Source organism: Bos indicus, chromosome 14 (genome assembly GCF_029378745.1).
Source record: "Bos indicus isolate NIAB-ARS_2022 breed Sahiwal x Tharparkar chromosome 14, NIAB-ARS_B.indTharparkar_mat_pri_1.0, whole genome shotgun sequence".
Lineage (NCBI taxonomy): Eukaryota > Metazoa > Chordata > Mammalia > Artiodactyla > Bovidae > Bos > Bos indicus.
The window spans coordinates 44,982,702-45,008,328 of record NC_091773.1 but is presented as its reverse complement, the minus strand read 5'-3'; the positions used below and the strand labels follow the sequence as shown (position 1 = coordinate 45,008,328).

Below are 25,627 nucleotides of genomic sequence, written 5' to 3'. Positions count from 1 at the left end.
GGCTATGTAATGATTTATTCATTATGTTTAACAATTTCTTACTCATAATTTAGTGATGGAAATATAAAATTGTATTATTGCTTTGTTTCCAGTATAATATGATTTGTAAAATAATAATCCAAGGTGAAAAAAATATGAATTTCCCATAGTCTTAGGTAGAAAATGATAAATATATACTATTACTGAATATGAAGTCCTTCTTTACCATAGCTACAGTCAAACAACACCCTCTCAGGGACCTAAGATAGATTTAAGTGTAGTGAAATTGTCCACAGTCCGCTGGCCCGTGTTGTCATTTCACAAAAATCTGTCCTAGAGCATCAAGACATAGAGGTGGAGTAGCAACAAAGAGTGTAGAAAAAGATTTCTGGGCTATAAATTTTAACCTGAAAAATTATTAGTAAACCAAGGTATCCCTGGAATCTGTCTAGAATTAAGTCCAAATCATCACATGTTACATTTATTCCAGAAAAGACATGACAGGCTTGTAATGAGTTATGATGTAAATGTTCTTGTAGTCATTTCCAAATTTTTCTTTTTTTCTTACCAGTAGAATTTTTTTAAAAAAAAATAGATATTGAATATGTCCTGGAATTTTTTATGCAAATGAAATTTCCCTGGAATTTCAATATATAAAACAAACAAAAATGATAATAAAGCCAGTAAGGGTGTGTTTTCATTTGTGTGTGAGAGAAAGAGAGAAAATTTGTTTCTTCTACAGTCTGTGGAAATTTGAGGCATCTCTATAGATCCTTGGAGTTCCATGTACATAGACTGAAATTTCCCTATCACATACTTAGCTCTTATGGGAAGCCAAAATCTTTTAAAGTGTGTCCTGCAATTGATACATTCTGTTTGTGATGCTTCCTTTAAAAATAAGTTTATTAGAGACTTCCTGGTGGCTCAGATGGTAAAAGAATCCACCTGCAGTGCAGGAGACCCCAGTTTGATCCCTGGGTTGGGAAGATCCCCTGGAGGAGGGCATGGCAACCCACTCCAGTATTCTTGCCTGGAGAATCCCGTGGACAGAGGAGCCTTCTGGGCTACAGTCCGTGGGGTTGCAAAGAGTTAAACACAAGAGAGTGAGTGATTAAGATTCCATGCTTCCACTGCTGGAGGAGTAGTTCAATCTCTGGTCAAGTAACTAAGTTTCCACATTCCACACAGCATGGAAAAAAAGAAAACATTTATTGTTTTCTGAATATAGTCCATAGGGTGGCAAAGAGTTCGAAACAACTGAAGCAGCTTAGCATGCACACATGCACCATATGCATAGGTGGCGTTAGCGATGAAAAACCCCCCTGCCAATGTGGGAGACATAAGAGATGCAGGTTTGATCCCTGGGTCAGGAAGATCCCCTGGAGGAGGGCATGGCAACTCACTCCAGTATCCTTGCCTGGAGAATCCCATGGACAGAGGAGCCTGGTGGCCTATAGTCCATAGGATCACAAAGAGTCAGACACAACTGAAGCGACTTAGCACACACAGACACACACACACACACACACACACACACACACACACACTATATGCATAACACCAAGATACAGAGAAGCCAGAAGAGGTAAATTAAGTTTCTGATCATAATAATTTACTTTACAAAAGCAGAGAGTTAAACTCTCACTTTGAAATTACTTAAGAATGGAGAATTCAAAGAGAGGTTTATAGGAATTGTTTAGAAAAATTCTTGGTAAATCAATATGTATTAAACACTTACCATGGTCCATGCAGAGACATTACTTTACCAACAAAGGTCTGTCTAGTCAAGGCTATGGTTTTTCCTGTGGTCATGTATGGATATGAGAGTTGGACTGTGAAGAAGGCTGAGCGCCAAAGAATTGATGCTTGTGAACTGTGGTGTTGGAGAAGACTCTTGAGAGTCCCTTGGACTGCAAGGAGATCCAACCAGTCCATTCTGAAGGAGATCAGCCCTGGGATTTCTTTGGAGGGAATGATGCTGAAGCTGAAGCTCCAGTACTTTGGCCACCTCATGCGAAGAGTTGACTCATTGGAAAAGACTCTGATGCTGGGAGGGATTGGGGGCAGAAGGAGAAGGGGACGACAGAGGATGAGATGGCTGGATGGCATCACTGACTCAATGGACGTGAGCCTAAGTGAACTCCAGGAGTTTGTGATGGACAGGGAGGCCTGGCGCACTGCGATTCATGGGGTCCCAAAGAGTCAGACATGACTGAGCAACTGAATTGAACTGATGGTCCATGCGCTTCATATGCTCTAACTTATTATCAAAATAATCCTATGATGAGGATTTGGTATTCCTGTTTAAAGATGAGAAAACTGAAGTTCAAAGTTTAAGTCTGTAAAAGTAAGTAGGGAATAGACATAGGAATTTGATATTCAAGAGAGCAATCCTAGCTGGGACACAGATCCAGAAACCATCAGTATTCAGTGGGCTTCCCTGGTGGCAAAGTAATATAGAGTCCACCTGCCAATTCAGGAGATGTAAGAGAAGTGTGTTTGATCCCTGGACTAGGAAATGACAACCCATCCTAGTATTCTTGTCTGGAAAATTCCATGGACTGAGGAGCCCAGTGGGCTACAATCCATGAAGTTGCAAAGAACTGGGCACAACTGAGCACGCACCATCAGTGTTCAAGTGGTAGCTTAATTCATAAATGGTGCTGTGATCATTCAAGGATTTTTTTCAAAATCTACTCTTCAAGTTCAATTCTTATTTTTTAGTTGATGTGGAAGCATAGAATAAGAAGATTCAGTTCAATGTAAATTTGCTAGATAAGTCAGTTTCTTGTTTTCTACGTTTTCACCATAAAATTAAAGCTGTAGAAACAAGATATGTCTTCAATGTCAGTTCTGATTTATCCTCCCTGGGACCTCTTTGAACCTCACATAATTTTTCGTTAACATTGCTTCTATCAACACACACACAGAAATATAGAGACAATTCTACTTTTAAAGGAAGAGAGACAGGATCAAATGGATACTTCTCGGACAGAGATGTGTGGATATAGAGCCCATCTATATCTTAAAACAGGTATGAAAAAAAAGCCACTCACTCCCTCCTTGGAAATATTAAGAATTGAGTGAATTACTGGGCCAACTTATACCTTCTTTTATGCAATTCCCATCGCTACTAGCACTGAGCTCCAATTTCTGTGAATTATTGACTTGGAATATGTAAGCCTCCAAGATGGCCTTTGGGTAGCAATGTTTTTGGTATTTGAGATCTAGCTTCTGAGCAATGTGGTTATAGCACTTCTAACCAGAGTCTATGAGTACCAAGAATTTCTGGATTAGGGAATGAGACATGGCACTTGGATCACTTATCAATGGACATCCCTGTGCTCAGTTATGTGGAAAACACAATTTTAATGTTATATCCGATTATGGATCTATCCATCCATTTGTGCAACCACCCCATCTCAATTTACAAAATGTTAAAATAGTTTATGTGTAGCCAAACAGCCAGAAAATGCTAGGCAACAGGAAAAACTCAGTGACTGAGAGCATCTCAAAGGCAAGGACTGTGTCCTATTTGTAGCCATGTCCCCAGACCCTTGCACAATAAACAGCAGATTTGGAGTTTAGTAAACAGTTTTTGAGTGAGTGAGTGAACACTCTTCCCTGTGCTAGGTGTGGTTTGTAACACAGAAACAGTTCATGATCATGCCCTCAGTGTGGCAGAGAAATAACATGAATGTCATCACACCCCCTGGGAAAAAGTCCTCCTCTTCCCTCACCCTCCATATCTAAGAAGAGTTAAATTCTTCCTCCCATGACCACAGGAAAAATACGTGTTCTTACTATAACATGATATTACCACATTTTAATTTCTCATCTTTTCCATCACTAGGCTGACACAGCCTCAGGACACTTATGTATATATGTAGCATCTAGTACAATGCCTGAAGTATGGTAATCACTCAATAAATTTTAGTGGAATGAATGAAGACAAAATATAGAGGAGGACATGAATTACATGATGAATTGTGTGGTATATTTTATGGATTGGAAGGAAGCGAAAGGCAAGCAGAGTACTCAGTGTGTGCTGGAGGAAGGTTTTCAGCATAGAAGACGTAGTTGAGCTAGGCCATGAAAGATAACTATAAAATTAATTAACTGCTTATTAATTAATTTTACAGTGGAATGATGTAGCAAAAACCATCTTAGTGTTAGTCGCTCGGTCGTGTCAGGCTCTTTGAGACCCTATGTACTGTAGCCCATCAGGCTCCTCTGTTCTCCAAGCAAGATTACCTGGATTCTCCAGGAAAGAATACTGGAGCGGGTTGCCATTCCGTACTCCAGGAGGTCTTTCCAACCCAGGGATCAAAACCACCTCTCCTGCAGCTCCTGCTTTGCAGGTAGATTCTTTACCACTGAGCTACCTAGGAAGCCTAATGAAGACCCTGTCCTCCAAATACCTGGGATATGTGTTCTAATCACTGATTGCTGCTTCTGATCATGGAAGTGCAAAGAAGGAGGTGGTGGCCACTATTGTTGCATTTCCTCCCATTGTTGCAAATACCACCCTCCTCCTGCTCCTCAAGTGATTGTCAGGAAATTTAAAGGGCCAGCATCTTTTCCTTCCCTTCATTTCTTACTTTTTCCTCTTTAAGGAGCCATAATTAAAGACCAGGACATTCAAAAGCAATTTCATATACAGAGGATATTAGAATGTCACTGTGCATTCCAAGGAAAAGGCACAGGGTCAGAAAGGACATGAGAAGACCTTAAGTTTATTCCTTAGGCTGGTCCTTGGCACAGAGCCAGATCCCAGCAATCAGAAAACAAAAACAAAAAGCAGCAAACCCTAGAGAAGGAGGAGAATCTAATTTCCAGACTTAGCACATTATTAAATTCAAATTTTCAGTTTTCAACAGTAAAATCACAGTACATAGAAAGAAATAGGAGAGTTTGGCCCATTCAAAGAAAAAGTTAAACCAACAGAAACTGTCCCTGAGAAAGACCTGAAGTCGGATTCACTAGTCAAAAATCAGTTACATTTCTATACATTAACAATGAACAATTCAAAAAGTAAATTAAGAAAACAATTCCATTTACAATAGCACCAAGAAGAATAAAATACTTAAGAATTAACCAAGGAAGTGGAAGTTTTATACTATGAAAACTATAAAAGATGTAAATAAATGGAAAGCTATCCCATAGTCATAGATTGGAAGTTGTCAATACTATATCATTTGAAGTGATTTACCAATTTAATGGAATCACTGTCTAAAGTCCAATGATGTTTCTTCCAGAAATAGAAAAGCCCATTCTAATATCAAGGGACCTGAGAAGCCAAAAAAAAAAAAAAAAATCCTAAAAATGAACAACAAAAGTTGGAGAATTGATACTTCCTGATTTCAAATTTTATTACAAAGCTACTATAATCAAAGCAGTGTGATACTGGCCTAAAGACTGACATATGGGCTAATGGAATAGAATAGAGAGCTCCAAAATGAACTCTTGCATATTCCCAAGACCATTCAGTGGATAAAATACAATCTTCTCAACAAATAGTGCTTGGAAAACTGGATGCATGCATGCTCTGTCACTTCAGTCATGTCCAACTCTTTGTGACCCTATGGGCTGTAACCTGCCAGGCTCCTCTGTCCGTGGGATTCTCCAGACAAGAATACTGGAGTGGGTTACTGGGCTCTCCTCCAGAGGATCTTCCCTGACCTGAGATTGAACCTGGATCTCCTGCATTTTCTGCATCACAGGTGGATTCTTTACTTCTGAGCCACTGGGAAAGCCCTCAAAAACCTGATATCCACATGCAAAAGAGTGAAACTGACGTCTTTTTTTAACACCACATGCAAAAGTTAACTCAAATGTAAGACCTAAAACTTGAAACTTTTAGAAAAACTTCACAACATTGGACTTGGCAGTGATATCTTGAATATAATACCAAAGGCACAGGCAACAAAAGAGAAAATAGACGAATTTGATTCCAGGAAAATAAAAAATCCTGTGCCTTAGAAGACATCAGCAGCAGAATAAAAATGTTGGTCACAGGACTTCCCTGGTGGTACAGTGGTTAAGAATCCCCCTGCCAATGCAGGGAACATGGGTTTGATCCCTGGCTCAGGAAGATTCTTCATGCCACAGAGCAACTAATCCTGTGGGCCACAGTACTGAGTTCCAGTGCCGCAGTTATTGAAACCCACCTACCTAGAGCCCATGCTCTGCAACAAGAGAAGCCACAGTAATTAGAAGCCCAAGCACTGCAACAAAGAGTTGCCCCTGCTCATCACTAGAGAAACCCCATATCCAGGAACAAAGACCCAGCACAGCCAAAAATAAATACATACATACATACATAAAAATTTAAGAAGTGACCCACAGAATGGGAGAAAATATTTGCAAGTGATATTTATGATATGGAACTAATATCCAGAATATATAGAGAGCTCCTAAAAACAATAACAAAAAAACTATTTGATTCAAAAATGGGCAAATGTCTCGTATCAAAGAAGATATATAAATGGTCAATAAACACATAAAAGGATGTTCAGTGTTGCTAATTATTAGTGATAATGCAAATCAAGATCATAATGGGATGCATCTCACACACATTAAGATGGAGGCTATAAAAAATAACTTGCTAGTGAGGATGTGGAGAAATTGGACACCTTGTACAATATTGGTGGGAAGGTAAAGCAGTACAATTGCTGTGGAAAACAGCAGGACAATTCCTCAAAAAATTAAAAATAGAATTAACCAGGTGGCATCAGTGGTAAAGAACCTGCCTCCCAATGCAGGAAACTCAAGGGATGTGGATTCGATCTCTAGTTCGGGAAGATCCCCTGGAGTAGGAACTGGCAACCCACTCCAGTATCCTTGCTGGAGAATCCCACGGACAGAGAAGTCTGTTGGGCTGTAGTCCCTAGGGTTGCAAAGAGTTGGACACATCTGAAGCGACTGAGCATGCACACACCAGCAATTCTACTTCTGGTTATATACCCAAAATAATTGACAGCAGGGTCTCAAAGAGATACATGTATAACCGTGTTGGAAGGACTGATGCTGAAGCTGAAGCTCCAATCCTTTGGGCACCTGATGTAGAGTCAACTCAATGGAAAAGACCCTGATGCTGGCAAAGACTGAAGGCAAAGGGAGAAGAGGGTGGCAAATGATAAGATAAAGTTAGATAGCATCACCGATTCAATGGACATGAATGTGAGCAAACTCCGTGAGACAGTGAAGGACAGAGAAGCCAGGTGAGATACAGTTCTTGGGATCGCAAAGCGTTGGACATGACTTAACAGCTAAAGAACAACAACAAAAGTTCATAACAACATTTTTCATCTATTGCTAAAATGTAGAGGCAATCCAAATGTCCATCAAAGGATGAATGTATAAGCAAAATATAAACAACACATTTTGCTTTATCCAACAGAATCCCATTGTGTTAGAAAGGAAGAAAATTCTGAGATTTCCTACAACATGGGTAAACCTTGAGGACATTGTGCTAAGCGAACTAAGCTGGGCACATACACACAAAAACAAACACTCATGATTCTACTTATACAAGGTACTTATAGAAGTCAAAGTCATGGAGGCAGAAAGTAGAATGGTGGTTACCAGGAGGCAGGGGTGTGGAGAGTGGAGAATTACCATTTAACGGGTAGAGTTTCAGCTTTGCAAGATAACATTTCTAGAGATGGATGATGGTGATGGTTGCACAACAATGTGAATACCACTGAAGCATGTGCTTAGAAATGGTTAAAGATAGTTAATTCTGTGTAATGTCTATTCTACAGCAATAAAAAAATTAGAAAAAAAATCTAGTGTTGCTCCAGCTATTTTCTGTACAGCAATAAAGTAGCAGATGTATTTCTGAATCATTTTGTAGCTTTTAGTACATGTTTAACTTTATCAGCATCCCTCACCAATGGAGAATGTAACATCTCAAAATTAAAATTTATTTTAAAAGTGTTTAATAGCTAAATAGTCTCAAGAAAGAAAGCTAATGTAGAAAATGAGATACTGGAAAAGCATAGAAAAATGAGATCATGGAGAAATAAGTATTTAAACTGTCATGAATATAAAATGTGTAACTGTTCTATAACAGAATATTGTATTCTAGCTCCTTTGTTGGGATTAACAATTAAGAACATTTTAATTAAAAAGTTTTTTTACTGGAGGGAATGATAATTTTAAAAACCATTTGTTTATTTACGGCTGCACTGGGTCTGTGTTGCTGTGCTCCATCTTTCTCTAGTTGCAGCTATTGGAGTCTCCTCTTTGCTTGGTGTGTGGGCTTCTCATCACAGTGGCTTCTCTTGTGGAGCATGGGCTCTAGACCCCAGGCTTCAGTAGTTCAGCAAACAGGCTTAGTTGCTTCATGGCATGTGGAATTTTCCCGGACCAAGGATCAAACCTATGTCCCCTGCATGGGCAGGCAAAATTCTTATCCACTGTACCACCATGGAAATCCGAAATGGTGTATTTTTTTTTTTTAAATAATCAAACAAAGATGCCAAAGCTAGTAGTGATAGCGGCAGGACTAGAAGAGAATTTTCTTGGTTGAGAAGGTAGATGTGTATGATAAAATGAAACACGGAGCAAAGATGAAAGGACTCTGAGACTCCCTCTACCGTCTGATGACCATAATGAAAGGCGTGTCATATGAGCAGGTCAGGAGAGAGCAATGTATTAAAAGTGAAGTCGCTCAGCCGTGTCTGACTCTTTGCGACCCCGTGGACTGTAGCCCGCCAGGCTCCTCTGTCCGTGGGATTCTCCAGGCAAGAATACTGGAGTGGGTTGCCATTTCCTTCCCCGGGGTATTTTCCTGACCCAGGGATCGAACCCATTGCGGGCAGATGCTTTAACCTCTGAGCCAAAACTCTGTCTTAAATACAATTTGATTCCACTAATATGGGGTACCTAGAATAGTCAAGTTGGTAGAGCTGGAGATTACATTGGTAGATGCCAGGGACCCAGCGGGTGGGGGAGGTGGGGATGGGGATGGGGAGTTATTGTTTAATGAGGACAGAGTTTCAGTTTAGGAAAGTGAGGAAAATTTCAGAAGATGGATAATGGTGAGAACTGCACAGCAATGTGAATGTACCTAATGCCGCTGAACTGTACAGTTAAATATGATTAAAATAGTATGTCTTATGTGACTTTCACCACAATAAATATTTTTTTTAATTTAAAAAATCTTTGTCTTTACTTGTTAGAGAGATTAATATCAGTGATGAGGGAAACTGTCAGTTAAAACAAAATACACATTTTATTCCTCTTGTCATTCATTCATAAAACATTTATAGAGTACCTACAATATACCGGGCACTATTCCTCAAGGATTCAGAAGTGAATCAGAAATATTTTCTTTACTTGATGTACTCATGAAAGAGATCAGGGGTCAGCTGGAGGAGGACTCGATGCAATACTGTGAGAAAAGTTCCAGAATATACTTCTATTAAGGTATAATCGTATCACATAAACAGGGATCAGCCAGCTTGGAACAAGTTTCACAAAGGACATGATTCTGAGTTGGATCTGGAGACTTGGGAGATACTGTGCATGAAGCCAATATCACATGATACATAGGATTTTCTTTTAATACTTTTTTTTTTTTTTTGCCACACCAAATGGCATATGGAATCTAATTCCCTGTTCAGGGATCAAACTTGCACCCCCCACACTGGAAACACAGAAACTTAACCACTGGACAACCAGGGAAGTCCTGGAATTGGTTTTCAAAGTCCAAATTTAGGTGGAGCTATTTACAGAGGTATACCAATTATGAAGGTTTAAACTGCAAGGAACAAAAACTCAGACACACCATTTTTTAAATAATAATGGAATTCATCAATTCTCCTTATAAAGATTCCAGCAACAAAGTGGTCTTGAGTTCTTCCTCCTTTTCCTCTCTCCCATTCTCAGTTTTGGCCTCATTTTTGAGTTGGTAACAGAATGGATGCAGCAGTTCTAAATATCGTGTGTGTGTGTGTGTGTATGTGGTAAGTCGCTTGAGTTATGTCCAGCTCTTTGCGACCCTATGGACTGCAACCTGCCAGGCTCCTCTGTTCATGGGATTCTCCAGGCCAGATTACTGGAGTGGGTTGCCATGCCTTTCTTCGAGGTATCTTCCTGACCCAGGGATCAAACCTGTGTCTCTTGCATCTCCTGAATTGGCAGGCAGGTTCTTTACCACTAACGTCACCTGTGAAGCCCCTAAATATCATACAAGAGAGCAAAAGTTGCCAAGGAGGGGACCGTCCCTCTGGTTCTCTCTTAAGGGTGAGGGAATTTTATAAAAGGCAGAAGTTTGACCTTCTGTTCTGCCTCATGGGCCACAGGATTGATTTCTGAATCAATCAATGGTAGAATACTTGGAACAAAACTGGTTAGACTAAGGGGAGACCTTGGTTATGCTACCCCACCCCGGCAAACATGCATAGTCTTGTTTGCCTGCCATGTTTCAGGCTGAGCACATACAAATCCAGAACCAGGAAAGCAAGATCAAGTCTTTTGCTCTTTACTTGAGCATCACCTCTGAGTGTGCTTTCAACTGCTAAGGCACTTATATTCAGTCCAGTCTCAGTTCCCTAAAACTGACTCTAAGGTTTTTTCTTTCCTTGTTTTGCCCTCCAGATATTTTAACTATTTCCCCCATATTGTATTATAAACAACTTTTTTATATGTTTCCATCAAAATAAATTCTTTATACCACTTAAGATTTAACTTTGTGGTGCCAAAGCATCTGCTTTTGTGTGTGTGTGTATAATTTCCCCACAAGTAGATGGTCTGAATGAAGATTTCTTTGACTTGAAGGAATATTTTGACCTAGGCAGATAATAGTATAAATACTATTCTTCACTCTAATTTTCCAGCCTTCTTTAAAACAACTGGAGTTCAAAGCTGTCAGGTAAATCTACAACCTCAGAATCCAGTCCTTCCCGGTAAAGGCCTTACCTGCCTAAAGTTCACTTCCATTACTTGGGTTACAGAAAATGATTTTAGAAGTAATGGCACAGATGTTTAAACTACTTCCTGCCTTCATCTTTCTTTTAGAATGAAGATATCAAAATACCATCAGATCAGATCAGATCAGTCGCTCAGTCATGTCCGACTCTTTGCGACCCCATGAATCGCAGCACGCCAGGCCTCTGTGTCCAACACCAACTCCCAGAGTTCACTGAGACTCACGTCCATCGAGTCAGTGATGCCATCCAGCCATCTCATCCTCTGTCGTCCCCTTCTCCTCCTGCCCTCAATCCCTCCCAGCATCAGAGTCTTTTTCAATGAGTCAACTCTTTGCATGAGGTGGCCAAAGTACTGGAGTTTCAGCTTCAGCATCATTCCCTCCAAAGAAATCCCAGGGCTGATCTCCTTCAGAATGGACTGGTTGGATCTCCTTGCAGTCCAAGGGACTCAAAATACCATATTTCTACCTAAAACTTCCATTCACAACTTCAATATCAATATTTCTTGATATTAATTATCAAGATTAAAGTTTTAATTAATCTTATTTTCACATCAAGATATTCTGATATTTATTATCAATATTAATATTTTAATTACTCTTCTTTTAATATCAAGATTTCTTTGTTATCCTAAAAGATGAATTTTAGTGTTAGCTTCCCCTCATTTTTAGAACTTAAATTATAAAACACCATCAATGATAATTGCTAGTTTTCTTCCCACTCTGCAATTACTCTTAATTAACAGCAATGATACCTTACTCCTCACTCCAATCAACTGTAGACATTTCAGTTACATTAAGTAGTATCAATTCATCAGCCCTGCAAGGAAGGGAGGGGTGCATATTCTTATAATGAAGAGAGTACTCTGGCACTGTGACTTGTCCAAATAAAAAGCAGCTGAGGTACAGCAAGCAAGGATGTCCCTGTATCAAGTAGGAAAACATCTCAGTCAGGTGTTCATTAGACATTTGTTGGGTTATTCCTTCAGAGTTAACTCAGCATTCATAGTTCAAAATGCTTATCTCTACTGAAAATTGTCTCCATTTCACAATATTTATCAGATGACTCTCAGGTTACCAATCTGTTTATTAGAAGCTATAATCATTGACTTACATGCAATTTAGCATGTTAATTTTCTGTGTCTTTATTTGAAAGTAAATAAAATGAGTCAACACTGGTGCCTAGAATCTTTGGTCTTGCTGCTCCCCGTTGGCCATTTCAGAAGAGTCACGTGATGAAGAAGTCTTTTAAATTAAGATTCTGGTAGCAGTGTGTTGCTTAAGTGTCTTTGGATTTTGGTTGTGAGCACCTCTTCTCTGCAAGCTTTCCATCATGGTTGAGCCCTTCTTGGGAACCTGGAAACTGGTCTCCAGAGAAAACTTTGATGAATATATGAAAGAACTGGGTGAGAAATAGCTTTCCAAGATTTGGAAACTGGCAATGCTTTTTGTGATGTGGTTGGGTTTGCACTTTACAATGAATTTTCCTACAATTATCTTGTTCATTTGGGATCTTAGGGTATATTCATGGGGTTAACAAAGTTTATGTATCTACATTTACTCTTTTATTACTAGTAATAATTATCTCTTTCTGCAATACTAGGCTCACAGATACTTCCTTCTAATTTATTATCTATATTTTTAGACCATATATCCTTTTTGAAAATACTTCATCCTACCCTCATGATAGAGTTTCTTTTTATCTTGGTAATTTCATTAAATAGCTTTTCCCAGCTCCGCATTATAGATAGCAATACCTATCTATAATTAAATTTATTAACTAAATTCGTTTCAAGGTTTACTTTAAGTTATAACTCCAAAAGAGTAATAACAACAAGCAAAATTTCTAGTGGGTTAATTTTTAGAGTTCTGATACACATGGGAGATTTTTAAAACCTTATTTTGAAGAGTTTCAAATGTTTTGTTGAAATAGAACACATAGAAATAGAATATTTTTACTCATGAAATTTCCCACTATTGGACATCTCTCAGAATTGTAAGTTCTGCCTACTTTAGCTCTTATTCAAGTTGAAATGAATATCATTTACAATAGCTCAGATAACTAATAATAACTAAACTATTCTTTACTAATGCTAGAAGAATAGTAATTTTTTAACATTTAATTAAGCAATTTTAACATATAAGAGAGACCTCCCTTTTAATAAAAAACTATATATAAAAGTTTTTTGCTTTTATGTAGTCAGAGGCTTCCCATCTGCCCATAATATGAATGTGAAATCGATTTCTATATCAATATTAAGAGATGGGAGTCAGCCCTTCTGCTCAACTATTGCAGGAGACAAGTTCAACAATGGACAATTCCCAACGTGAATAGCAGGGCCAGGCTCTCAGCCAAATTGTCTAATTTGCCTCATTTCAGTTCAGTTCATTTCAGTTGCTCAGTCATGTCCGACTCTTTGCGACCCCATGAATCACAGCAAGCCAGGCCTCCCTGTCCATCACCAACTCCCGGAGTTCACTCAGACTCACGTCCATCGAGTCAGTGATGCCATCCAGCCATCTCATCCTCTGTTGTCCCCTTCTCCTCCTGCCCCCAATCCCTCCCAGCATCAGAGTCTTTTCCAATGAGTCAGCTCTTCGCATGAGGTGGCCAAAGTACTGGAGTTTCAGCTTTAGTATCATTCCTTCCAAAGAAATCCCAGGGCTGATCTCCTTCAGAATGGACTGGTTGGATCTCCTTGCAATCCAAGGGACTCTCAAGAGTCTTCTCCAACACCACAGTTCAAAAGCATCAATTCTTCGGCGCTCAGCTTTCTTCACAGTCCAACTCTCACATCCATACATGACCACTGGAAAAACCATAGGCTTGACTAGACAGACCTTTGCTGACAAAGTAATGTCTCTGCTTTTCAATATGCTATCTAGGTTGGTCATAACTTTCCTTCCAAGGAGTAAGCATCTTTTAATTTCATGGTATTCAGCCAGATCTGAATTGTACCTACAAATAAGAGAAGCCTGCACTTTATAAGTCATATTCTTTTAGAGTAGATTAGATACTTTGAATTTTTTTTTTAAGGAAAAAAAAGCATGCTAAAGTTTATGGACAATTAGAAAACTTGTGTTTAAATTTCAGTTCTGTTAATTACCAAGCAAATCATCTAGAATAAGCCTTTCTACCTCTCTGGGAGTCAGTATACTCATCTCTAAAATGAGGGTAGTAATACCCCGTGCTACTGAAATACTGTTGTTGAAACACTTCATGAGGTAATGCCCAAGCATACGATTGAAAGTCACCACACAAATATAGATTTTAGATGAAGTACAAGAGTCCCAGCGATTTTAGATGAAGCACAATAGTCTCAGAAAGTGAACTTAGCTTTCAAAGTGTCAAGCATAATTACTAGACATGTCTTCTGATTGGGAGGCTTGGCTCAACCAGCTGATACAGAGAGCACTAAAGAAAACATGGCATACTATCCAAAATGTCAATGGGGAGAGGATGCGTTCTTTTTGAATTGCTTTCCAAAATGATTGCTAGCACTTCCTAAACTTCTTAAGGAGGCATGTTGTTTCCTCTACTCATTGAGTTTTCTTCTCACTCATTCCCACAGGAGTGAGTGTTGCAGTCCAGAACCTTGCAGGATCAGCAAAGCCAAGAATCATTATTAGTGCCGACGGGGATAAGATTAGCATCAAAACTCAAAGTGCTTTCAAGAACTCTGAGATCTCCTTCAAGCTAGGGGAAGAATTTGATGAAACCACCATAGATAACCGGAAAGTGAAGGTAAGAACTAAATCTTCCTGCTTCATAATCAGGAAAAATCTAGAAGGCAGTTAGGCATAGTTTGTTCTAATTCACCCAGTCAGTTTGAGTTTATTTTGTTAATTAATAGAACACATCTCTAAAGTCAATTCTTCGGCAAATGATTTAGGGCCCAAAAACTCAACATGTTTTCACTGCTTCTCTGATCTCTCTTTGTCAGTTTTTGTTTGTTTCTAATGTTATTTATTTATTTATTGGCTGTGCTGGGTCTTTGTTGCTACACGGGCTTTTCTCTGGTTGCAGTGAGTGAGGGCTACTCACTAGTTGTGGTGAACAGGCTTCTTGTTGCAGTGGCTTCTCTTGCTGTGGAGCCCAGGCTCTAGGGCTCTAGGGCTTGGGCTTCAATAGTGGTGGCTCCCTGGTCTAGAGCACGGGTTCAATGGTTGTGGTGCACGGGTTTAGCTGCTCAGCACCATGTCAGATCTTCCCAGATCAGGGGTTGAACCCTTGTCTCCTGCATTGGCAGGTGGATTCTTAACCACTGAACCATCAGAGAAGCCCTTTCTTTGTCATTTTATAAAACAGAATATGGAACAAGCATTCACAAATAGTTTAGGTATTGCTTACCTGGGGGAAAAGAGCATCACTTGAATAATCTTTTGAGACTTCCCTAGTTTGAGGGTATTAAATTAGAACAAGAACTGATGTAAGAATTTTGGAGAAAAGAATTTCAAAATGGAAATTAAAAAATAAATATCTAGTCTTGTGTCATTAGGATGTCATGAATTGCTATTTCTGACTGATTCCTTTCTACATTTATAGAGCATCATAACACTAGATGGTGGCTCAATGATTCATGTTCAAAAATGGCTTGGTAAAGAGACAACGATCAAAAGAAAAATTGTAGATGGAAAAATGTTAGTGGTGAGTTTTCTCTAAATTTAAAAATTTTTGATGCTACTATTTGACGCATACCTTTCGAATCATTCAATTGTCTTATGGCCTGAGTAGGCAGCCTGGGGAAAGAGGGACAGAGCAAATTTAACCTATCATGTACCGACTCTAATAGATGCCTCTTTGCTTTTAGGAATATATCATGAATAATGTTGTCAGCACTGGTGTCTGTGAAAAGGTGTGAAGAAATTGTATGCATCAGTGAAAACTTGTTCACTAACAGGAAGCTGGGACTTGAAGAAGATGTGCTTCAGGGCCAGTAATTTTTAAAAAATTTCTCAACATAAAATTGCTCAATAAAACCAAACTAAGTGCAGTTACGGAGCTGTTTCATCTTGAGAGTTAGAGACAAACTAAATGGGTGATACAAGAAACTACCTGTCTCTGGCGTGATTGTAAGATCACTAAGTGCCTTTTATTCTTTGCACACTTGACTTCTGCGATCCTTGCTTTTCCTTCAGTGGACCCATTCCAGTTAGGTTAAGGCTTTCTGCCAAAGGGTGGGTGCTCTGTTGAAATTCATGTGACTTCAAAGAGGGATCATAACCACTGGAATCTGCCTGCAAAGCAGGAGACCCGGGTTCGATCCCTGGGTTGGGAAGATCTCCTGGAGAAGGGAATGGCAACCCACTCCAGTATTCTTCCTGGAGAATCACAGAGACAGAGGAGCTTGGTGGGCTATAGTCTATGGGGTTACAAAGAGTCAGACATGACTGAGCAACTAACATCCCCTTTACACAACATAAGTGTTGAAAACCAATGTTGCTTTCTATTTTTGCAGAAGGTTGGCCCTACTTAAAGTCTTGTAGATAGGATAGATAGATGATAGACAGATAGATGATAGATAGATAGATAATGAATAATAGATAGATAGATGAGAGAGACAGGGAGAAGGGAAGAGAGACAGACACAGAGACAAAAAGGCTACAAAATATAGCCTGAACATTCTACCCTGTGCTTGAATTATTATAGAACATTTAAAACAATCATTATCCTACTTCTCCATAAATGTGTTTAACATAATCAGGCTAGTACATCTGTCACCATCACTTACAACTTCGTCTTTGCAGAATGATATTTTATTAAATGCCAGTGCTGGACTTCTAAACACCTAGTGGGAATGTAATTGTTAGAGCTTCATTAAGTCGCTTAATAGTTTCACTGATTACTGTTGCTAGGAAGTACTCTCCAGAGAAGGCAATGGCACCCAACTCCAGTACTCTTGCCTGGAAAATCCCATGGACGGAGGAGCCTGGCGGGCTGCAGTCCATGGGGTCACGAAGAGTCAGACATGACTGAGCGACTTCACTTTCACTTTTCACTTTCATGCATTGGAGAAGGAAATGGCAACCCAATCCAGTGTTCTTGCCTGGAGAATCCCAGGGATGGGGGAGCCTGGTGGGCTGCCGTCTCTGGGGTCGCACAGAGTCGGACATGACTGAAATGACTTAGCAGCCGCAGCAGCAGGAAGTACTCTCAGGGCTTAGAGTGAAACAGAGTAATTACAGATAAGATTTTAAAATTGAGTGTGTTTGTGGCAGTGGGAAGAGGAAAAGGAAAAAGAGGAAGAATTCTGTATATCTCATGCTTCAAATTAAACTTAAACCAGACAGTACTTAGTCAAAAATAACCCCTGAGGATGGTGTTTAAGTTGTGCTAGTTTGTCATCTAAACTGAGTGAGCAGTAAAGAGTGGAAAGAGAGAGGCACTGTCAGTAATCACACCTGGGCCAAAAGCAGAAACTGGGACTGTCCTAGGCAAACTAAGAAGTATGGTTACCTTAATAAGGATGAAATTAAAGAGTAATGAAAAGGACTTAGCACGGGATTGGGACAGTAACTGAATTCTTGTCCAAGGAAAGGAGCTAGGACTGTCATATTAAACCTGAAGACCTCAGCATAAAACTGTGCACTTGAAGTAGCCACACTACTGCCAGACGTGGGCAGTGACAGTCCTTCCCCCATGCTTGTCTCTGTCCTTCCTAAAGGACTCAAGCATGTACAAAATGTACCTTACTCATTCTCCAGAAGTCCAAGAGGGTTTCAAGCCCCAAGGTAGCATCCTGTGCACAAATGGGAGCAGAGGCTGGCGTGGCCTTCATCAGAGTATGGTCTCTGTGATGGGAGCGCAGATGACAGCACTTTAGCAACAACTCAGATCACTGGTTGAAGTGTTTTCTACAAGGATTCAGTTCAGTTCAGTCGCTCAGTCGTGTGCGACTCTTTGCGACCCCGTGGATTGCAGCACGCCAGGCCTCCCTGTCCATCACCAACTCCTGGAGTTCACCCAAGCTCACGTCCATCGAGTCGGTGATGCCATCCAGCCATCTCATCCTCTGTTGTCCCCTTCTCCTCCTGCCCCCAATCCCTCCCAGCATCAGAGTCTTTTCCAGTGAGTCAACTCTTTGCATGAGGTGGCCAAAGTACTGGAGTTTCAGCTATAGCATTAGTCTTTCCAAAGAACACCCAAGACTGATCTCCTTTAGAATGGACTGGCTGGATCTCCTTGCAGTCCAAGGGACTCTCAAGAGTCTTCTCCAACACCATAGTTCAAAAGCATCAATTCTTCAAGCTCAGCTTTCTTCACAGTCCAACTTTTACATCCATACATGACCACTGGAAAAACCATAGTGGTTTTTCCATATGCCTTGACTAGACGGACCTTTGTTGGCAAAGTAATGTCTCTGCTTTTGAATATGCTATCTAGGTTGGTCATAACTTTCCTTCCAAGGAGTAAGCGTCTTTTAATTTCATGGCTGCAGTCACCATCTGAAGTGATTTTGGAGCCCCCAAAAATAAAGTCAGCCACTGTTTGCACTGTTTCCCCATCTATTTCCCATGAAGTGATGGGACCAGATGCCATGATCTTCGTTTTCTAAATATTGAGCTTTAAGCCAACTTTTTCACTCTCCACTTTCACTTTCATCAAGAGGCTTTTTAGTTCCTTTTCACTTTCTGCCATAAGGATGGTGTCGTCTGCATATCTGAGGTTATTGATATTTCTCCCGGCAATCTTGATTCCAGCTTGTGCTTCTTCCAGCCCAACGTTTCTCATGATGTACTCTGCATATAAGTTAAATAAGCAGGGTGACAATATGCAGCCTTGACGTACTCCTTTTCCTATTTGGAACCAGTCAAGGATTAGGGTATTCTAAAAAGCACTAGGCACTTACTCATTTAAACCTTTGACTTTACAGAGGCAAAATTTTAAAAAGAATAACTTAGTTTTGAATTTTCAAGACTTCTTTCCCTTCTCATAATGTCACAGCTCAAGTTATAGAGAGCCTAAATGAGATAAAAAAAATCTGGTGTGGAGTCTTTAGAAGGTAGAATCAAGCATGCTACTCCTGAGAAAGTCGTTCATTCTGCAAGTTCTTACTCAGTGACGACCATCTGTTCAATGCTCTATTGTTTCAGTCATGTCCGACTCCTTTGACACCCCATGGACTGTGGTTCACCAGGCTCCTTCTGTCCATGTGATTTCCCAGGCAAGAACACTGGAGTGGGTTGCCATTTTCTTCTCCATCAATAATACTCTATTAGGTGATGGCAAATAGAAATGAGTTAAGGATAGAGATCACAACTGCCTTTTATTGTTACAAGTAACAGAGGCGTCTTGAAACCCTACTGATTTTATTTTTCTTCTCAGTCAAATTGTGTTAATATTTCTATAAGAAAAAATTCATTAAAGTTTATACTTAGAATTATCAGTCTTTACTAAGGACATTCACATGATCTGACTTACCTTTAAAAACTGTCACCATTTATCTATAAACAAATAACAACTTGTCAAGTTGCACTGGATTTCTAGAAAAAGGATAATAATGACAATTATTGCTAAGCAATAAAAAGCCATTATTCACTTTCCATAAGGGTTTGAAGTAGAGGAAATGACAGATTTTATAAACTATAAAATAAAATATGTATTTTTGAATATTTTTAGACTAGTTTAGTGATAAACTATTACATTTTAAATTCACACTGAAGTTTACAGAAAAGAATTAATTATCCAAATATCAAGCATACTAAAAACATGATTAATACTATTATCAATGAATAACTCACCAGATTTCTTTTTTTGCTACCCAATACTATTTAGAAAACCGCTGACAAAGATAATTTATTTTGAACATTTTTAGTGTATTTAATTTTCATACATTAGCACAAAAGTGTAATAATCATAAAAGAACATGCTTTGAAAGTGATTAAAAGACAGCTGACTATTTCAAAGGTAGTAACAGAAAATACACAGAAATTTAGGATGAAGAAATCAGGACATAACCTAATCCTTGATTTATTTCTATTTTAAACATTTACAGAAAACTATAATCTGTCCACTTTGAAGGTTGGTATCTAGATCTTGAGTAATTTTTTGAGGGGGTCAGAGCCGGGAGGAACCTTCTAGCAACGAGCCTCATGATAGAACAGGAAGTGACTGCTACCCTCGAAACACATTGCAAGAAATGAAATTTGAGAACCAGACAGAGCAGGACTTGAATCCTGCTTCTGCCGTTGATTGTTTTGTGAGCTTGAATGAGCTGTTCACCCACTTTGGTTTTCTCCTTTGCAAAATGGAGACTGCCTACTTCACAAGTTTGTGATGAGGCTAAATGAGACATTCTTCAATGGGCCAGCACAGGGAATCCCTCATGTCTTCTCATTTTTCCCACATCCCCTTCCCAGATAATAGGGCAATTAGAATGCAAAGAATAGGAACCACAGAATTGAAGGCATGTGCACTAAAACAGTGGGCAGACAAAGTTGGACTGGAAGAGTGTTACAGCAGAGGTAGGCAGGCTCTAGGAGCAACTAATCAGTTAGAAATGGGATTTGGGAGAAATCAATTCTGGTTTACTTTGTAACATAGAGTTCATGTGTCAATACATAAGTTACAAAACAATTTCACAAAGGTTTTCTTTTTTTGGTTCTCAGAACAATCAATATTGTATAGGAGATAAAGCTACAACTCAAATGCTATCCATTTGGTAGGTGGTAAAGCTAGACCAGTATCCCAAGTTCCTTATAACATTCTATCAGAATATAGACTTTAAGATAGTTATTCAGACATAATGTCAGGACTTAGTGTGCCCAGATTTGAATACAGAAGAGATAGTTAATTTCCCTCTAGATATCTGGGCTTGCCAATACAGTATTGGCATTGAGAAGCATCCGCAAGCCAAACATGGCTAAGTACCCACCTGTCTCCTTGGGGTCATGTGACTATTTTCTGCATCAGAGTCTAAGTGGAAGTGACATGTGCCACTTCTAGGTAAAGAGAATAAAGAGGCAAGTGTGTCTTTTTCATCTCCCCCAATCCCTGGCTGCTTGGAGGAGAGGACTCTGAAATCTGAAGGGTGCTATAGGCATGAAATGAATGGACTGAAAGCCTCTGAGCCTTTCTCTATGGAGTAAAGCTAACCATAGATCAGGAGTACCTGCAGTGGAAATACAGGGAGCATGAAATAAACTTCTGGGTTAAATAAAATTCTGGGGTTCATGGCAACAGCTCACATTACTGAGTCAGTGTGCCCATTTAAGATAATGCATTTTCACCAGGTATCCCCAATCATGAGCATGTTACAGGCTAGAATTTAACTACAAAACTAGTTTTCCATTGTTTGAAGGAAGGCATGGTTTGAAATGAATAAATGAAAGTACAGTTTATACATGAATTGATCCTCTGATCTAACTTTATCTTATCTGAAATACATGTTTGTGTGTGTGTGTGTGTTTGTGTGTGTATACACATACATATGTATGTGTAAACCACATCGTGTGTTCTCAATCACTCAGTCATGCCTGATTGTTAATTGCCCCATGGACTATAGCCTACCAGGCTGTCCATGGAATTTTCCAGGCAAGAATACTGGAGTGGGGTGCCATTTCCTCCATCTCTTGTGTCTTCTGCGTTGGCAGGTGGATTCTTTACTGCTAAAGCCACCTGGGAAGCCCATAAACCACATTATATCATCTCAATTATTGAAAAATTTTGTAAAACGTAATCAAGGAAATAAAGTAGGCAACCTGGATAACACATGGTTAGAAAATCATCTGAATTTTTGTGAGTTTGTATTTGTTCCTTATGAAATAAAGCTACACACACACACTCACACATATACTCACACACTTTTCACTATGCTTCACAAGTGAATTATTTTGAAGAGATTGCCTCCTCCCATAGACTATAAGGAAGCAGATGGCTGAGTCCTGAAAAGTGTTTCCTACAGCTCTTTGTGCTAATGCCTGAAAAATACTACCTATTTTAATGCTGTTGATATCACTTTCTAAGAAGAAATGCAAATGGAGTAGAAAAAACTGTGACTGGCTCTGTATATTCTGTAATGACTAGAGAAAAACATTGAAATGCAGAAATTCTGTCTTTGGTTACCTCCCCAATGAATAACCAGATCTCAAGTGTTCTATTAGGAATAATGATGTGAAATCTTAGACCAGTCTCCGGAAAAGAGGCCATGTATGTTCAAGCCTAGTAAAAACAAAGCTAATTGCATTGTTTGGAGGAATGACAAACTACTTCTTCCCTCTATTCATTGCCATTCAACAAAAGAAAAGCTATTAACTTCCTTTGGGCAGCGTAATGCAACTGTCACCATAGTAACTAAAAAATCAAATACCCACTGGTGGCTGAGAAAGCTCCAAGAAATGGTTTTCATTAAGAAAACAACTTTAATCTCAGCATTTTTAAGATGAGACAAAAACGCTTACTTGCGACATGAAAGAGGAAGCTATCGAGCCTGAATTGCCATTGTCACATTCTGTCAAATAGCTGTCTGGAGGAGCACCAGATGCCCTAGTGTCTGAGTTCTGATGATAAATAAGACGATTGGTCTCAGGGCATCTGGTGTGTAAGAAATTATGAAAAGTATCTTCCAACATAGAAATGGCTCACTTACTCTTTAGTGTCATTCATTGTCTCCATCTGCAAACGATAAAAAAAAAAAATAATTGCATATTCTAAAATGTCTCTGAGTGTCTGTTTAATGCATGTCTTCCTAACTGGAGTATAAAGCCCATGAGGGCAAGAAGAGTTGTTTCATTCACCATGTTATTATCTCCAGTGCTACTTCAGTTCAATAAATTCATGTTGAACAATTATTGGTGTGCACACAGTGAGCATATGTACAATGAACCCTGGAATTATTTCACATGCACTTTCCTGTCATGAGATAGTGTCATCCGGAATAGGGAAAGAACCATCTGCTTTACCACTGACCGATGGAGTGACTAAATGAAGGAATGGGTACTACAACTAAGTTTTACACTTAAGTGTAACTCACAGCCTTGCTCTTTCCATGACTCTAGAGTGTATGAAAATGGAAGGAAGAGAAAAAGAAGAAAGGAAGTTTAGAAGAATCATATTATTGATTATAAGCATGAATTTTAGATGCTTTCATATTTGCTATATGATTTAATGCAAAGAAAATCCCTCATAAGTACAAAATTTACATTTCATTTATTCATTCAGGCAGGAAACAAATGATTACCTACCGTATACATGCATGGGGTTAAGTACTTGGACCTTTATGTGAATAGTTGTTTCGTCATTCACTTGTGTCTGACTGTTTGAGACCCCATGAATGGCAGCACGTCAGGCTTCCCTGTCCTTCACTATCTCATGGAATTTGCTCAAACTCATTTCCATTGAATTGGTGATGCCATCCAACCATCTCTTCCTCTGTCACCTCCTCCTCCTGCCCTCAATCTTTTCCTGCATCAGGGTCTTTTCCAGTGAGTCGGCTCTTTGCATCAGGTGGCTGAAGTATGGAGTATTGGAGCTTCAGCTTCAGCATCAGTCTTTCCAATGAATATTCAGGGTTGATTTCCTTTAGGATTGACTGCTTTGATCTCCTTACTGTCTGACAGACTCTCAAGAGTCTTCTCCAGCATCACAGTTTGAAAGAATCAATAATTTGGCACTCAGCCTTCTTTATGGCCCAACTCTCATATCCATACATGACTGCTGGAAAAATCACAACTTTGACTATATGGACCTTGTTTAGCAAAGTGATGCCTCTGCTTTTTAATACACTGCCTAGGTTTGTTATAGCTTTTCTTCCAAGGAGCAAACATCTTTTAATTTCATGGCTGTAGTCACAGTCTGAAGTGATTTGGGAGCCCAAAAAAATAAAGTCTGCCACAGTTTCCACTGTTTCGCATCTATTTGCCATGAAGTGATGGGACTAGATGCCATGTTCTTCGTTTTTGAAGGCTGAGCTTTAAGTCAGCTTTTTTACTCTCCTCTTTTACCTTATATTATGTGAATAGAATCACATATTATCCACACACATGGAATCAAGACTTCGGTGCATGACATTCATGTTAATGAAGTAATATCTAAAATTAATAAAAGTTAACATGTTAAATGATTAATTGCTTTGAGTGCTAAATGAAGGTATACTAGAAAACGTCAGGAAAGATGATTGAATTGAAATTTAAAGACTGTCACTCCAAAGGTAGAGAAGAATGACTGAGCTGAGAGTTCAGGATTAACCCTATGGGCATGGTTATTTATTGAAGTATAAAGCTGAAACTCCAGTACTTTGGCCACCTCATGCAAAGAGTTGACTCATTGGAAAAGACTCTGTTGCTGGGAGGGATTGGGGGCAGGAGGAGAAGGGGACGACAGAGGATGAGATGGCTGGATGGCATCACTGACTTGATGGACGGTGAGTCTGAGTGAACTCCAGGAGTTGGTGATGGACAGGGAGGCCTGGCGTGCTGCAATTCATGGGGTCTCAAAGAGTCGGACACGACTGAGCGACTGAACTGAACTGAACTGATAGTTGGTTTACAACATTATGTTAGTTTCAAATGAGCAGCATGATTCAGTCACTTTACAGATTATACTCTAAAAAGTTATTAATAGATAATGGCTATACTTCTCTATGCTAAATAATATATCCTTGCTGCTTATCTGTTTTATACAAAGTACTATGTTAATCCGCACCCCTAACATGCACCACTGCTTTTCCCCCTCTCCACTTGTAACCGCTAACTTGTTTTCTCTGAGTCTGTTTCTATTTTTCTATATACATTCATTTGTATTATCTTTTTAGATTCTACATATAGATTTAGGCAAAATACCTAAATTTTTGAAGACACAAATCCTAGCATTATTCATTTTTATTAACTGTTTTAGAAGATAACACATTCTGCTAATCAAAAACCCTTTCTTTCATAACTGTTTCTTCTATCTCAGTACAATATACTTCCTCCAGTTACATTCTCCTGGCCTAGGATTGGGTTAGCCAGCTAACAGAGGAATTGTTCTAGTTACTATTTTGTTCCCACCTTGAGTTATCCAGGCACAAGTAATTTAAGATGATACTTGGGCCCACTGTGTATGATTTTGCATTTTTTCAACCCAACTTGGACTCTAAACACATAACTGCCATGGTTATGGTACGACTATGGTGTTGGTAACCTGAGACCTAGAGGTCAGTGATTTATCTGTTGTGGGTAAATTGATAATGGGTTATTTTAATTATTGGGAAGAGTGCCAAACTGTGTAGTAAACATGTAACCTGGTAATAACCACTGTCTCAAGGCCAGGATTAATGTCAGTGTGAAAAACCTGTTAGGAAAGGGTATGGTATCAACTTGGTATTCCCAAGAGCCACACTTATGCTCAAAGTGTTTGCTTATTTGCTCCCCTTGGTCTAAGACTGGGAGTCTGATGTATCATATAACCTGGATACTTCATCTTTTGACTTTCACCCCTTCTGTTTTTTTAAATGATTTATTTATTTTCGTCTGTGATGGATCTTCATTGCTGTGCAGGCTTTCTTGAGTTGCCGCAAGCAGGGGCTTCTCTTCATTGTGGCGCACGGCCTTCTCATTGGCGGCTTTTCTTGTTTTAGAGCACAGCCTCTAGGCATGCGGGTTTCACTAGTTGCAGCGCATGGGTTCAGCAGTTGTGGCTCCTGGGGTCAGTTGCTCTGTGGCACTTAGGATCTTCCCACCCCAGGGACTGAACCCATGTCCCCTGCATTGGCAAGTGGATTCCCAACCACT

General features: G+C 39.4%; 1 protein-coding gene across 1 annotated transcript; it reads left to right on the top strand.

The window, feature by feature from the left end:
- The first annotated feature begins 12,251 nt into the window (after positions 1-12,251).
- LOC109568313 (fatty acid-binding protein 9-like) lies at positions 12,252-15,780 on the top strand. Its single transcript, XM_019973504.2, has 4 exons — positions 12,252-12,324; positions 14,491-14,663; positions 15,465-15,566; positions 15,730-15,780. Exons 1-4 carry the CDS (start codon positions 12,252-12,254, stop codon positions 15,778-15,780), a joined length of 399 nt encoding a protein of 132 aa, XP_019829063.2.
- Positions 15,781-25,627: the final 9,847 nt, after the last annotated feature.

What these genes read in the sequence shown, in the direction of transcription:
- LOC109568313 (XM_019973504.2), top strand. Translation starts at nt 12,252, where the DNA reads ATGGTTGAGCCCTTCTTGGGAACCTGGAAACTGGTCTCCAGAGAAAAC. An exon ending in TGAATATATGAAAGAACTGG is followed by an intron (nt 12,325 to 14,490) that starts GTGAGAAATAGC and finishes TCATTCCCACAG; the next exon opens with GAGTGAGTGTTGCAGTCCAG. An exon ending in TAGATGGAAAAATGTTAGTG is followed by an intron (nt 15,567 to 15,729) that starts GTGAGTTTTCTC and finishes CTTTGCTTTTAG; the next exon opens with GAATATATCATGAATAATGT.